We start from the raw sequence: 12,503 nt of genomic DNA, 5'->3' as shown, positions 1-12,503 counted from the left end.
GACATTAGTTTATTTTATTAAATACAGTACCGGTAAATATTTGTAGATCTATGCATAATTTATTTTTTTTATTTAAAAAACAAATTGTTAATTTTGTCAAAGATATGCTTTTACTTTAATATTTTAATAATCAATTTTAGTAAAACATTATACATATATTAAACTTATATTTAGGGAGAATCATGTCAAACTCTGGTTGTGTATTACACGAAGAAAGCTATCATTACAAAGAAGTGTGCCAATTTGTGTGAAGCTAGTCTGAATGCATGCGACCCTACTGATTATCAAACCACATGTATTTATTGTTGTTCTGACAATCTGTGCAATGAGGAAACATCTTTCCTTAACTGGCAAGGTATTGCCTCACAAAAATATATTCAGCTTTATAGGGTTAACCAAAAAAGCTAGTATTATCTAACAAATTTAAACTCAACTATTTATGTAGATTGTATTTTAATGGCATAAATTCACTACATACATAGTTCTACAATTAATTGTTAAAAGTGTAATATAATTAAAATTATGTAAAGATACTGACTGTTTATGAAAAGTAACCAAACTAAGAATAAAAAATCAACCAAACTTGGCACAAACATCTGCAAGGACTTGTATGCGACATATTTATTTTCTTGATTAGACAGATCTGAGTAAAAACTAAAGATACGCCAGTTCTGCAGCACAAAAAAAAAACCAGCTAACAAACTGTGTCCCCTTATCAAGTGAAGTCTCAGAGGGTATAATTTTTTTTGTTCACTGGTTAGTTACAATTGTTTGTCTGTTTGTGTATTCACTCCATAGTGTTTTTTTTTTTTCCCATTGAGGTCCTGATCAAAGCAGCTACAAATGGCAGAGCAATTATAATTAACAATTTCAAATATCATAAATATTTACTAAGATCAATGAAAAATTAAGTTACCTTGACCTACATTGTATGCTGGAACAATTATTAAAGATTTGAATAAAGGTCCAGATCATGCCAACAATATTTGTCAATGGGATATCCTTGATTGTAATTAAAGTCTATATCATTATTAGATCATCTAACCTGTATCTTATGCATGAATGACTTAGAGGTTTTATTGTTAATTTTATGTTAAAGCTAAAATTTAATCCAGTCATAGAGGATTGGTATTTTAGCATTGGACACATCTTGAACAGTTATATTCTAATTCACCAATTCTTCCTGTCTTAATATCGATGACAATGTTACAGGTTTTTATACTTGAAAATTTTACTTCCCTTATCTTTTTTTACATTCCTTTCAGTTAACTTTCTTTTATCTCTTTCAAATGATGATGATGGGAGTTTTTAACGACCTTGACTGGCTATACAGCCCTCGCACGGTCGGTTTTCAAATTAACTTGTTCTTTTTAATTTAAAAATTTGAAGCTTTGCAATCTACGGTAAATCTCTCTTGATACATTTATCCAATGATTATGGTCAATTTTTGACAGCTTTAAATCATTCCTTATCTAGACATTATTCCGTAAATGTTAAAATTTATTCTAGTACAACTTTATATCTGTGGTTTGAATTCAATTGAACTAGTGATAGCAAATCAATATAAGTATGTCTTGTCAATTTTTTTTCATTACTCACATGTATGAGAAATAAAGATTCAAGAAAGAACCTTTTATAAAATCTTTCTTTATTTCAGATGACAGAATATGTTCTCCTACTATATAATAACAAACCCTCAGACCTGATGAAAAAATGTATATGATTTAATGAATGCTATTATTTACAACTTCCTGAAAAATGTGTGTTTATTGAATTGAAGTTGGGAATATGAAATCAGATGCATCTTTTTAGCTTATCTGTAATGCCTCAATAATATATACTAACATGTACTGGTAGAAATTATTATTTATTTATTATTATAGACCAGTTACTGGTGTCTGTTTGCTTTTTTTCATTTAAACTTAGTCGTCATGGAAATCATATTCTGTTTAGATATAATTTAGTGCAGAATCTCATCTTATAATTGTGGTCTATGGAATTATATAAGTAAATGAAAGAACTGCTTTTCTGATTTAATTTGTTAATTTTTTATTATATACTGAGAAATGCTGATTGTGAGGACAAATCACAAAGCTTATCATTATCGTTAAAAAAAAACTAAGATCTTTGATATGAAGGCTATACTTTTTTAGACTTAAAACGGGATGTTTGCACAAAATCTATTCTGTTTAAGTAAATCAAATCTATTTTTTTTGGCAGATGGAAGGAAGAAAAGAAAGAAAAGATCAGCTTTACTTACTGAAATGAATAGAGAAAAGAGATCTGTGGAAGTACTAACAACAACAACAGCATTCTGGAATTCATCTGTCCCTAATTGTTTAGGTGAATAGTCCCTGATTATATTTCACATTGTTATAAATCATATTTGCTTCAAATGATCAGATTATGTAAAACAGAAAGAAAATGTTACTAGTAAATAAATATTGAGTATAATAGGGCTTGGACAATGAATAAATTAATTGTGTTAATTTGCTGTACAAGCAAAACAAGAATATTTGCCTAAATGAGAGATTGATTGATTGATTGGTGTTTAACGCCAATTTCAACACTATTGTGCTATTTCGTGGCGGTCAGTTTTTAATGGTAGAGGAAGCCGAAGTGCCAGATGAGAACCACCAACCTTTGGTAGGAAAATTGACAACCCTAGTCAATTAAGATAGGAATCGAGCGAACCTGCCACGTGCGGGATTCCAACTCACAACCTCAGTGTTGACTGGCTAGTGATACAGTAGTTCGACTACTTAGACCACTCGGCCACCGAGGCCCCCCCTAAATGAGAGATAAGACTAGACCAACTATTTACATTCAACCAATGTAATTAATAGAAATATTTTCTTTTTTTGACAGATGTAGAACCACCCGTATTCCAGAACTGTCCAACAAAAGATATCATAGTTCACAAGGAACTGTGGGGACCAGTATTTGTGAACATAAGTCAACCAACAGCAGTAGATAACTCTGGTATCAGTCCAAAGATAACAGTAACGCCTGAAGATTTAAGACAGCCCTATCTGTTCAGAGAGGTAAAATTCAAAAAGAAATAATTCTGTCTGACTTTAAACCACGATATTTATGGATGTCATCATTTTTGTTGCCTTGAAATATATCTTAAGATAAAGGACTAATTTGTGCAAGTCATCATATCACTGAGGTGAAAAATGAAAATAACTTGAATGAAATCACGACAGAAACAGTGGAAGTAATAACCAATGTTTTTGCAGTCGGTCCGTTATATTGTTAATTCAACAAAGAACTGTATATAAAGCTTGGAAGGGGGCACTTCAATACTTAATTGACAGGTGGTGCCGCTGGGGTTCTGTTACCCCACCCTTTGCATATAATTTAGATATTAAAAATGTATACCTTTTCATATATTGCGTAGGTAAAAATGTATAAACCATTCCCTTATTGGTTGGGTTAAGTGCTAAGTTACGTGACGTCATTGATACGTGATAATTTTGAGTAATGAGTCCAGGAGCAGACGAAAATCACATTCTGGCATAATTAAGAAAATATCACCTTTGCTCGAAGCTCAGATCTAAGGCTCAGATTCATTATGTAATGTTTTCTTACGGCGAGACTTTTGGTTGTGAAAAATTACAGGGCTTTTCATATTACAAGTAATGGGAATCTTATTGGCCTTATCATATATTTCTGATAGTTTTCCCTATCTATTCACACTTTTTCAAGCTGAAAAATGTTACCTATTCCAGCGGCACGTCCGTCCTATCACCTTGTACATAGGAAGTAGTCCCCCCGAGATATAAGGTCTTCAATACAAAATTACTGAAATTTAAGAGCAATATTAATTTCAGTATCTTACTCTTGATAAAGTTGAAACTAACCAGTTGCAAGAAAATTTTTTGTTAGTTTGGATGTAAAATATGTGCTCATCTTTATTTATCTTTAGGTGTTAAAATATAACTTATATAAAACAGTTCATGGCACTGATGAAAAATATTGTATTTTTTATACAGAGAATTTCATGAGTTCTGTTGTATTACTAAACTAGCAGATGTATTTATACTTATATAAATTTGATATTTTAGAACACCACTGTAACATTTACTGCTGAAGATGGGTCAGGAAATTCTGAACAGTGTGAAATCCATGTAATATTGATAGGTAAGGCTTAAACATATTTTCCTTTAAACCAGTAACAGTTTGTGATTCTGGTGCTCATGCTACTGTTTTCTGTAAATTGATCTATTGTGTTTTTTGGTACAGGATATTTTTCAAATATTATGGTAACTTTGTTTTAAGGTTTTTAGAAACATTGATATTTTTTTCATTACTTTTAATTTAAAAGATATTTTATTGGCTTAGGTCCAAATACATTTGTACAATGGTGTATTTTAAGGTAAAAATATAGGTATGCTATTACATATACATAAAATCAAAGCTATTGTACTCTTTCTTTATATTGTCAATATGAGATATAAGGAATAAATGAGTTTTAACTTCATAAAAAAGCTGTAAAAAAGTTTTAACTGAAAATCACTCTCAATCAAGAGAGGGACTATTACTATGTAGAAATTGTCTGAAGGTACATCAATTTTTGGTTGTAGTAAGTTCTAATAGTATTAACATAATGACAAAAAAATGTTCATCGATCTTTTGTTTTTTTGTAATAATAGCCACTGGATTGGACAAACGTGTGAATAGAAATGATCTTGGGTTCTCAATTCCAGAAACTACTCCCCTTCTATAGAATTTTTATATTGCATTCAGTAGTTCTATTTATTTGTTTTAGACATACATCCTCTCACAATCAGATGTCCTGTAGATGTGGTCTATGTACCATATGCTACTAACAGTGATATGGTCAATATAACATACAACAGTGTAAATGTTGTGGCCTCTAGTAGTGCCACACATATAACCTACCAGCCAGCCATCAGTACCAGTATCAGGATAAAAGAACATGTAGAAGTCAAAGCTACAGCACATGATTCCAATGGCAACACTGCATCATGTAACTTTACTTATGAAGCTACTAGTAAGTTCTTTTTATTAGCATTCTTAGGAAAGCAAAAACCTGATTTAATTATAGTTCAGAAAGTTGCTTTCCCTGTCCTATATTTTTATTGAAAAATTCCCCATAATTTGAATATCTTTTATGCATTATTTTCCCCCAGTTTTTCTAGAAATACACAATGTGCACTAGTTTATATGTTTTATAATGTTTGCAAAAATTTATTATATTATATAATCTGAATATTGATCATGATTTATGTAACCCTTTGAGAAATGTTAGGATATGTAAGAATATCAGGATAAGTGTAATTGATGCCATATTTTATGCTATGTATTGTAAAATAAATATAAATCAATGACTTTATTATAGAAAAACAATGGATATGGGGTATCCATTCATGACACAAAATCAGTACATGCAAAGCAAAAAAATACACAATAAGCACAGGCACTTGTCTCAGAAAAAAATTTCCTATATACCTTAATATAACACAAGGTAATTAACTTGCATTTTTGAAAAATGTCAGCCAGTCGCGAAATTTCGTTATATGCCGATTTCTCAGTTGTCAACCCCACTAAAACTTGTTATGCCATAAATCTAAATTGATTTTTCTACACAATGGTGTATAACACGCCTACTTTTGTTGTCGGAATCATCCGTAGCAGACCTACCCAAGTATGACAATCGTAATTATTTCGTCTACCGACGCCAAATTGGAAACATAAAACTCGCAGTAAAGGATTAATTATAAAAATGATTTTAAAAAAAAACTGTTAGTTTTTGTCTGAATAGAACTTTTCACCCAGTTAGTAAAATTATATAAAATCCCATGAAAAAAAACTAACAAGTGTTATTTGTGGTATTTCTAATAAGTTATGAGTTTCTTTTTTTAGACTCAAATTTTCCCATTACATCAATGTCATTCAGACTCTCTCTGGACTTTACGTATGAAATGAAATAAGATCAGATAACTCCGAGAAACATTTAGACCTTCCCATAAAATTTGACCAATCGGAAACCGAGATATATAAAGAGAGTGGGAAGATACCTTTTACTGCGAGTTGTATGTTTCCAATTTGGCGTCGGTAGTGGAAATAATTACGATTGTCATACTTGGGTAGGTCTGCTATGGATGATTCCGACAACAAAAGTAGGCGTGTTATACACCATTGTGTAGAAAAATCAATTTAGATTTACGACATAACAAGTTTTAGTGGGGTTGACAACTGAGAAATCGGCATATAACGGAATTTCGCGACTGGCTGACATTTTTCAAAAATGCGAGTTAAGTACCTTGTGTTATATTAAGGTATATAGGGAAAAAAAAATTTCTGAGACAAGTGCCTGTGACAATAAGCAAAGGAACAGTGCTTTTATTGCTGTTTTTCATCTCAAAGCCACAGTGAGCCCTTCAACACGGAGCAAAAAAAAACTCTCACCTCACTGCAAATTTCAGACGGCTCTTAGCACCGGCTTGAGCGGAATTCTTTGCAAAAAAAAAATTTGGATAGACTTTGTAAGATGGTCACATGTCTTTAGCTGTAAGAAAATACCCTGACTGTCTAGTAAGTGGAGGATGTTCTGTAGGTAGAGAACAAAAGATTTAACAGACACCAAAAACTTACTATATGAGAGCTTATAAACATGTTCTGTTATAAATAAAGTATTGTGTTTTATTTAGGAGACGACCAGATTCCACTATACAAAATTAAAGTAGTTTACAGTGTTACAAATGTGCATTCAAATCCAGATGATTGTCCGAAGAAGTACGGAAAAGAACTTTTTAATAAAATACAGAATTTATCAGTTACAGAATGTAATGACAGTTTTATGCTTCTGCCAAGCATTACTGTTCATCAGGTAATAACTGTATTTTGGGAAAAAAACACACACAGTACACTGCATATGTCTCATTCCTACAGAATACATGTTACAAAAACTTTTGCTAATTGATTTAAACTTTAATTTAACCGATCTCTACATTATGCCTACCTGGTTTGGGCAAGTGTTTGGAGCACCATAGACTTATCAGTGAATTGATATTTGGGAAACAATTGACTTTTTATGATTCTTTCATTGTTCATTGGCTTTTTTTATTATATAATGAAAGAAATTAATAAAACTGTGGTTAGTTTGCCCCAACAAGTATTTTGTCTCATTTCAAATTATGTTTGTTTATCTGGTCTAGCCTGTGCATGATGGTTAAAGTACCAGATTCTTTTTGGCTTGGAAAACATGAGCTCTTCAGGGTCTGGTCTTATATACAATTGTGTGATGGTAAATAAATCAAGTGCACCTTGCTTTATCTGCAAATGATAGGAGTGGGTCTAAAATCAGTACCATAGTAGTATTAGTATGATGTAATCTATACAGGAAGATGTGGACATACTGTTAATAGTACAAACTAATTAAACCTTATTGCTGAAGATAACTTTTATATAAGAATTGTTCCAGTGTAGATATATAATTATTTAGTAAGGTGTTTCAGCCAAACAACATCAATCTTCAGGTGAAATTTATTCAGACAAATACAGGATTTTATTTTTTGGAAACTACAAGAATATTTTAATTCTTAAAACATCTCCAATATTGAACTCAGGGCCCTCGGTCATAAAACTTTACTCAGTATTGGAGTACAAAATTTATGCTCGAAACACCAAATCCAGTATTTTGATTGGTTGATTTCTGAGTCTGAGTAAGATAAATGTGCTCAAAAGTGTTAACACCCCCTGCAAGGCCAGAAGTCTGTTGCATTGATATACAGCCTAAAACTTTACAAAACTTGACTTTTTTTTTTTTTTTTTTCAGGACAAATTGGTTGTGGATATATCTGTCATGTTTATGAATTTTAAGACATTGGATTTTGATTCTATGAAATACTGTGGTAATTTAAGTGCACAAAAGATGATAGATGCTGGAAACCTTACATTGGCTCCCTCTGGTTGTGAACAGTTAGAACTTATATTCATTGATGAGGAGACAACTCAGAACTATCTTTGTGAGAGTAATTTCACTGTCCTGAATAGAACCAGTAAATATTGTAGTATGTATTCTTATTTATTCATTTTAATCATATCTTCCTGTCTTTATTCAATTTTTCCTAAAATACAAGTATAAATTAATAAGCATCTCTTGTAAATTTGGATTGTCCTACTGGCTAAATATTTGACAGTTGATGTTCACTTCATCTTGTCAATTGTTTAAATTGAATAATGCTTACATGTGAGTCTGTGCTAGTCAACTGCAGAGAAGAATGAGTTTAAAACAGTTTAATAAATTATATGTGTATTGTTCTGTCATACACCATACAATGCTTCACATTAATTACAATGTTATTTATTGTAACTTTCATTACAGCATACTGCAATAAAGGTACCTTCAGTAATCAGACAAGTGGACAGTGTGAGGTTTGCCCAGTAACACAGGACTCCATACCCACAGAATGTATGGCTTGTTCTCAAGATAGTTCAGTTTGTCTAGGTATATATAATTCTACGTGTCAGTTTTTACACTTCTTAACAGTCATTCCCAATTTGATCCATTAAAAAGAATCATTTCAAATAACTTGTGAACGATCTTCATGTAGCCTACATAATATATATATTTTAACCCGTCATTTCAAGGAAACAGGGGATATTCTATACCCATTCCTACTAGTAAAACCATTTCAGATCTTTTTAACGCAATTGTTGATCAATTTGGACAGTTACAAAGAAAATACTTACCTCTGGGTTTTTTTATGTGGACAAATAAAATAAGTCAATTTAGGCTTGAATAAAACCATTTCAGTTCTGTTATTTCATAGACATACTAAATACTAAGTTTCACTCAAGTTACAGTGGGACTAAGTTATCAACTTGAGAAGTACAAAAACGATTGACACATTTATACAGTTTAATGGTAACCTTACATAATTGGTTGAAGGGTTTATCGGCAGATAATCTGAATATATCTGACGAAGTTGAAGGGGACTTTATGTTTGCACTCTGTCTGTCAGTCCGGCAAATCAGTTTTCCACACTTTTTTTCTTCATGCTTGAAGATATTGATTTGATATTTGGTGTATTGTTTTATCATGACAAGTTACAGATCAAGTTCGAATTTTGTTCCGGTCTGATGATTTTGTGCAGAGTTATGGTACTTGGACTTAGAAAATTCACTTAAATAATCAGTTTTCCACACTTTTTTTCATCATGCTTGAAGATATTGACTTGATATTTGTTATATAGTTTACACCATGACAAGTTATAGATCAAGTTAGCATTTTGTTCCAGAACTGAATTTTTAACCGGTAGGGGACTATGTATTGCCATGCAATACTCTCAGAATGCTTGTTACACTGAAAATCTTGAACATTTGAAAAGAAAAAGATCTTGAAAACATTGCAGTAAATCAAACAATGATTTGAATTTTGTCTTACATTTTCAGATCTTTGTAAACCAGGAGAATATTCCCCAACTGGATTACAGCCATGTACCAAATGTTCTGTTGGTACCTACACAGATACTTACAATTCTACTATATGCCAGTCTTGTACACCAGGGAACTCAACCTTAAGTACAGGGACAAACAGTCTACATGGTTGTATTGGTAAGTTTTACAGACATCGAAAGACAACTCTTTGTTATACCCCAACGGAACTTGTTCCGTAGGGTAAAATATTTTTTACCTGTCCATCTGTCTGTCAGTCTGTCAGTCCTGTTCTTGTCATCACAACTCCTCTGAAACCACACTACAGAATTTCATGAAACTAAGGACAGACTATTTAGATGTGCATATCGACAGGAAAATTTGATTCAATTTTTGTCCCCGCGTAACGCATTGCGGGGGACATGAAAATACCGGGCGTGTGTCCGTCCCTCCGTCCGTCTTGTTAGCGCTCTCACAGGTACAATTCTTGCAAGATTTTTATAAAACTTATACTATAGGTTAATATCAGCAATATCTCAGACAAGTTTTATAATGGTTGCTAATCGATTTTTTTAAAAGAGTTATGCCCCTTGGAAATATTAAATTTATGGAAAATGGCCTCGTTTGTGTTCGCACAGTTACAATTCTTACCAGATTTTTATAAAACTTATACTATAGGTTAATATCAGCAATATCTCGGACAAGTTCTATAATGGTGGACGATCGACTTTTTTTTTATAAAGTTATGCCCCTTGGAAATATAAAATATAAGCAACACGTGGGGACATTGGAACTCTGTTCTTTTATTTACTAGGAGTTATGCCCTTTGAACATTTTGATGTAAATATACTACTGCAACAGTTTGTCATCGCAACTCCTCTGAAACCACACAACAGAATTTCATGCAACTTTGTAGATAATAAGGACATACTATATAGATGTGCATATCAACAGGAAATTATGATTCTTTTTTTTTTTAGGAGTAATGCCCCGTTGAACTTAGAATTTTGGCCTATATATACTACTGCTAACAGTTTGTCATCACAACTCCTCTGAATCCACACAACAGAATTTCATGAAGCTTTGTAGATAATAAGGACTTAATATGTAAATGTGCATATCCACAAAAAAAATTTATCAGTTGACTTTTGTATGAGTTATGAGTCTTTGAAATAGGAATGTAGTGATATTTTGTGTGCCCATTGACAATGTGGGGGCATGGGATAAGTGAGCATGCTCACAAAGGTTCTTTAATTGAATATTGTATAGTTATGGTTATTCTCTTTATTGTGATATATTTGCCTACTTTTCACAAAAGGTGGTACAATTTATGAACAGTAATATTTTGAATGAGCAATCAAAGTTTTGGAATATCTAAATGCTGTTAATTAAGAAATTATTGTGATGTTTTCATTATTGCCAAAAATTGCGACAGGATAGGTTTTGCAAAAATAAAAACTTGCATTTTGAATTTTGACATCATTATTTGTTTAAATACTTCCTGAAATCGCCATTATTTATCTCAAATTTTGTGTTTGGGCAACAATCGCAATAATAAATGCACACAGAAATTTGTGAATTAACAGTACATCAAAATTTCAATTAAGATATATATATATGTGAATTTTTCAGAATAAAATTATGAATGCAATGATATTTACAGATGCTATATATATATATATATGTGAATTTTTGATAGAATATTTATGAATGTTATGATATCTACAGATGAATGTCCAAAGGGGAGCTACAGTCAGACAGGTCTTGTCCCATGTCAGCCATGTCCACAGTTGTTTTATTCTGATAAAACAAGGTCTCAGTCATGTACAGAATGTCCACCTGGTCAAGTAACACCTTCAATAGGAAGTTCTTCAGTTAATCAGTGTAACGGTAATTTACTTCCTTATTTACATTTAACAAGTACACTTAATATAATGAATAGAAGGAGATTTGAGTATATGTGTAAATGAAACAGCAATGATTATTTTGTTTAGGTAATGATCAAACCTGCTGACTAATAAATAAGAATTAAGTATTTTTAATTCTTAAAAGCATATAAAATGTTCACTCATTTTAAAAAAAAGCTTATCATAGGCATCTTCTAATTCAGATACAAAACTTTGTCTTTATTATAACTGATAACATGTTTGGTCAAGTTATCTACATGTAGTTACCAACTTTCTCACTGTGAAAACATAATTTATCATTAGATTATATTGGATTTTAAGGAATATATTTTTATGCCCATCTTCACTAGTAGCGTGCATTATATTTCCTGTTCTGTGTACCCATCTGTCTGTTTGATATTCGTCTCATATAAGGTTAAGTTTTGGTTTGTTATTGGTTAATGCCAAATTATGGTTTTGACATTGATGACTCAGTTCACTGAACATGGAAATGTGATGGTGTGATCAGGGCATGGTGTTCTATGTATACACATTCTTGTTATTTTAAAATATTGAAGATGCCTTCTGGTAGTTTTTTGAAATTTGTTATTTTTACATATTACAGATCCTAAAGTATGTTCTGATGGTATTTGTAATCATGGTAGCTGTGTGACAAAGGACAATGGGAGACATTTTGTTTGTGACTGTTTGCCTGGATTTGCTGGTTAGTATTTATTAAAGTAAAATTAAATGGTGGAGAACTCTTTGCTTTACAATTATATTCTTATTATCCTTTTGATGACCATAATTTTCTAGGTTAGGGTTAAATAAAAGTTTATTAGAGCCAAGTTTATGACAAAAGCGACTATAAGACACCTTCAGTGCCCATGTCTACATAGATCTAAAGTTCTATCTATTGTAAGAAGAAATAATTGTATCATTTATATTTTAGTTTGTACTACCCTTGTATCTTATAAATTATAATTTGAAGCATTGATAACTTTTGCAGGTGCTGTTTGTGATGTAGATATACAAGAATGTGACAGTAACCCATGTTTTAATGGGGAATGCGTAGATGAAGAAAACAATTACAGCTGTTTGTGTTATCAAGGTAAATTCAGATAAAAATTCAAAATACCATGTCATTATGCAAGATTGCTTGGTTAAAGACATTATTTATTGTTTATGAATAATGAAAAAACCATGCTA

General features: G+C 31.6%; 1 protein-coding gene across 5 annotated transcripts in view; it reads left to right on the top strand.

Annotated features, from left to right (window-relative positions):
* Positions 1-12,503, top strand: part of LOC127709241 (uncharacterized) — a 142,061-nt gene that overhangs the window by 88,106 nt on the left and 41,452 nt on the right. For all 5 annotated transcript variants that reach the window (XR_007985563.1, XM_052214656.1, XM_052214653.1 and 2 more), the window contains 12 exons: positions 175-355; positions 2,221-2,343; positions 2,869-3,044; positions 4,071-4,146; positions 4,775-5,020; positions 6,681-6,859; positions 7,808-8,042; positions 8,357-8,479; positions 9,427-9,588; positions 11,137-11,298; positions 11,920-12,018; positions 12,304-12,405. Coding sequence is in view for 4 of the 5 variants with exons in the window: in XM_052214656.1 (XP_052070616.1) it covers positions 175-355; positions 2,221-2,343; positions 2,869-3,044; positions 4,071-4,146; positions 4,775-5,020; positions 6,681-6,859; positions 7,808-8,042; positions 8,357-8,479; positions 9,427-9,588; positions 11,137-11,298; positions 11,920-12,018; positions 12,304-12,405 (1,864 nt within the window). In the remaining variant the exon portion in view is untranslated. The remainder of the gene's footprint in view (positions 1-174; positions 356-2,220; positions 2,344-2,868; positions 3,045-4,070; positions 4,147-4,774; positions 5,021-6,680; positions 6,860-7,807; positions 8,043-8,356; positions 8,480-9,426; positions 9,589-11,136; positions 11,299-11,919; positions 12,019-12,303; positions 12,406-12,503) is intronic.

This window comes from Mytilus californianus, unplaced genomic scaffold (genome assembly GCF_021869535.1).
Source record: "Mytilus californianus isolate M0D057914Y unplaced genomic scaffold, xbMytCali1.0.p SCAF_7, whole genome shotgun sequence".
NCBI lineage: Eukaryota > Metazoa > Mollusca > Bivalvia > Mytilida > Mytilidae > Mytilus > Mytilus californianus.
This window is presented reverse-complemented; position numbering and strand designations above follow the sequence as displayed.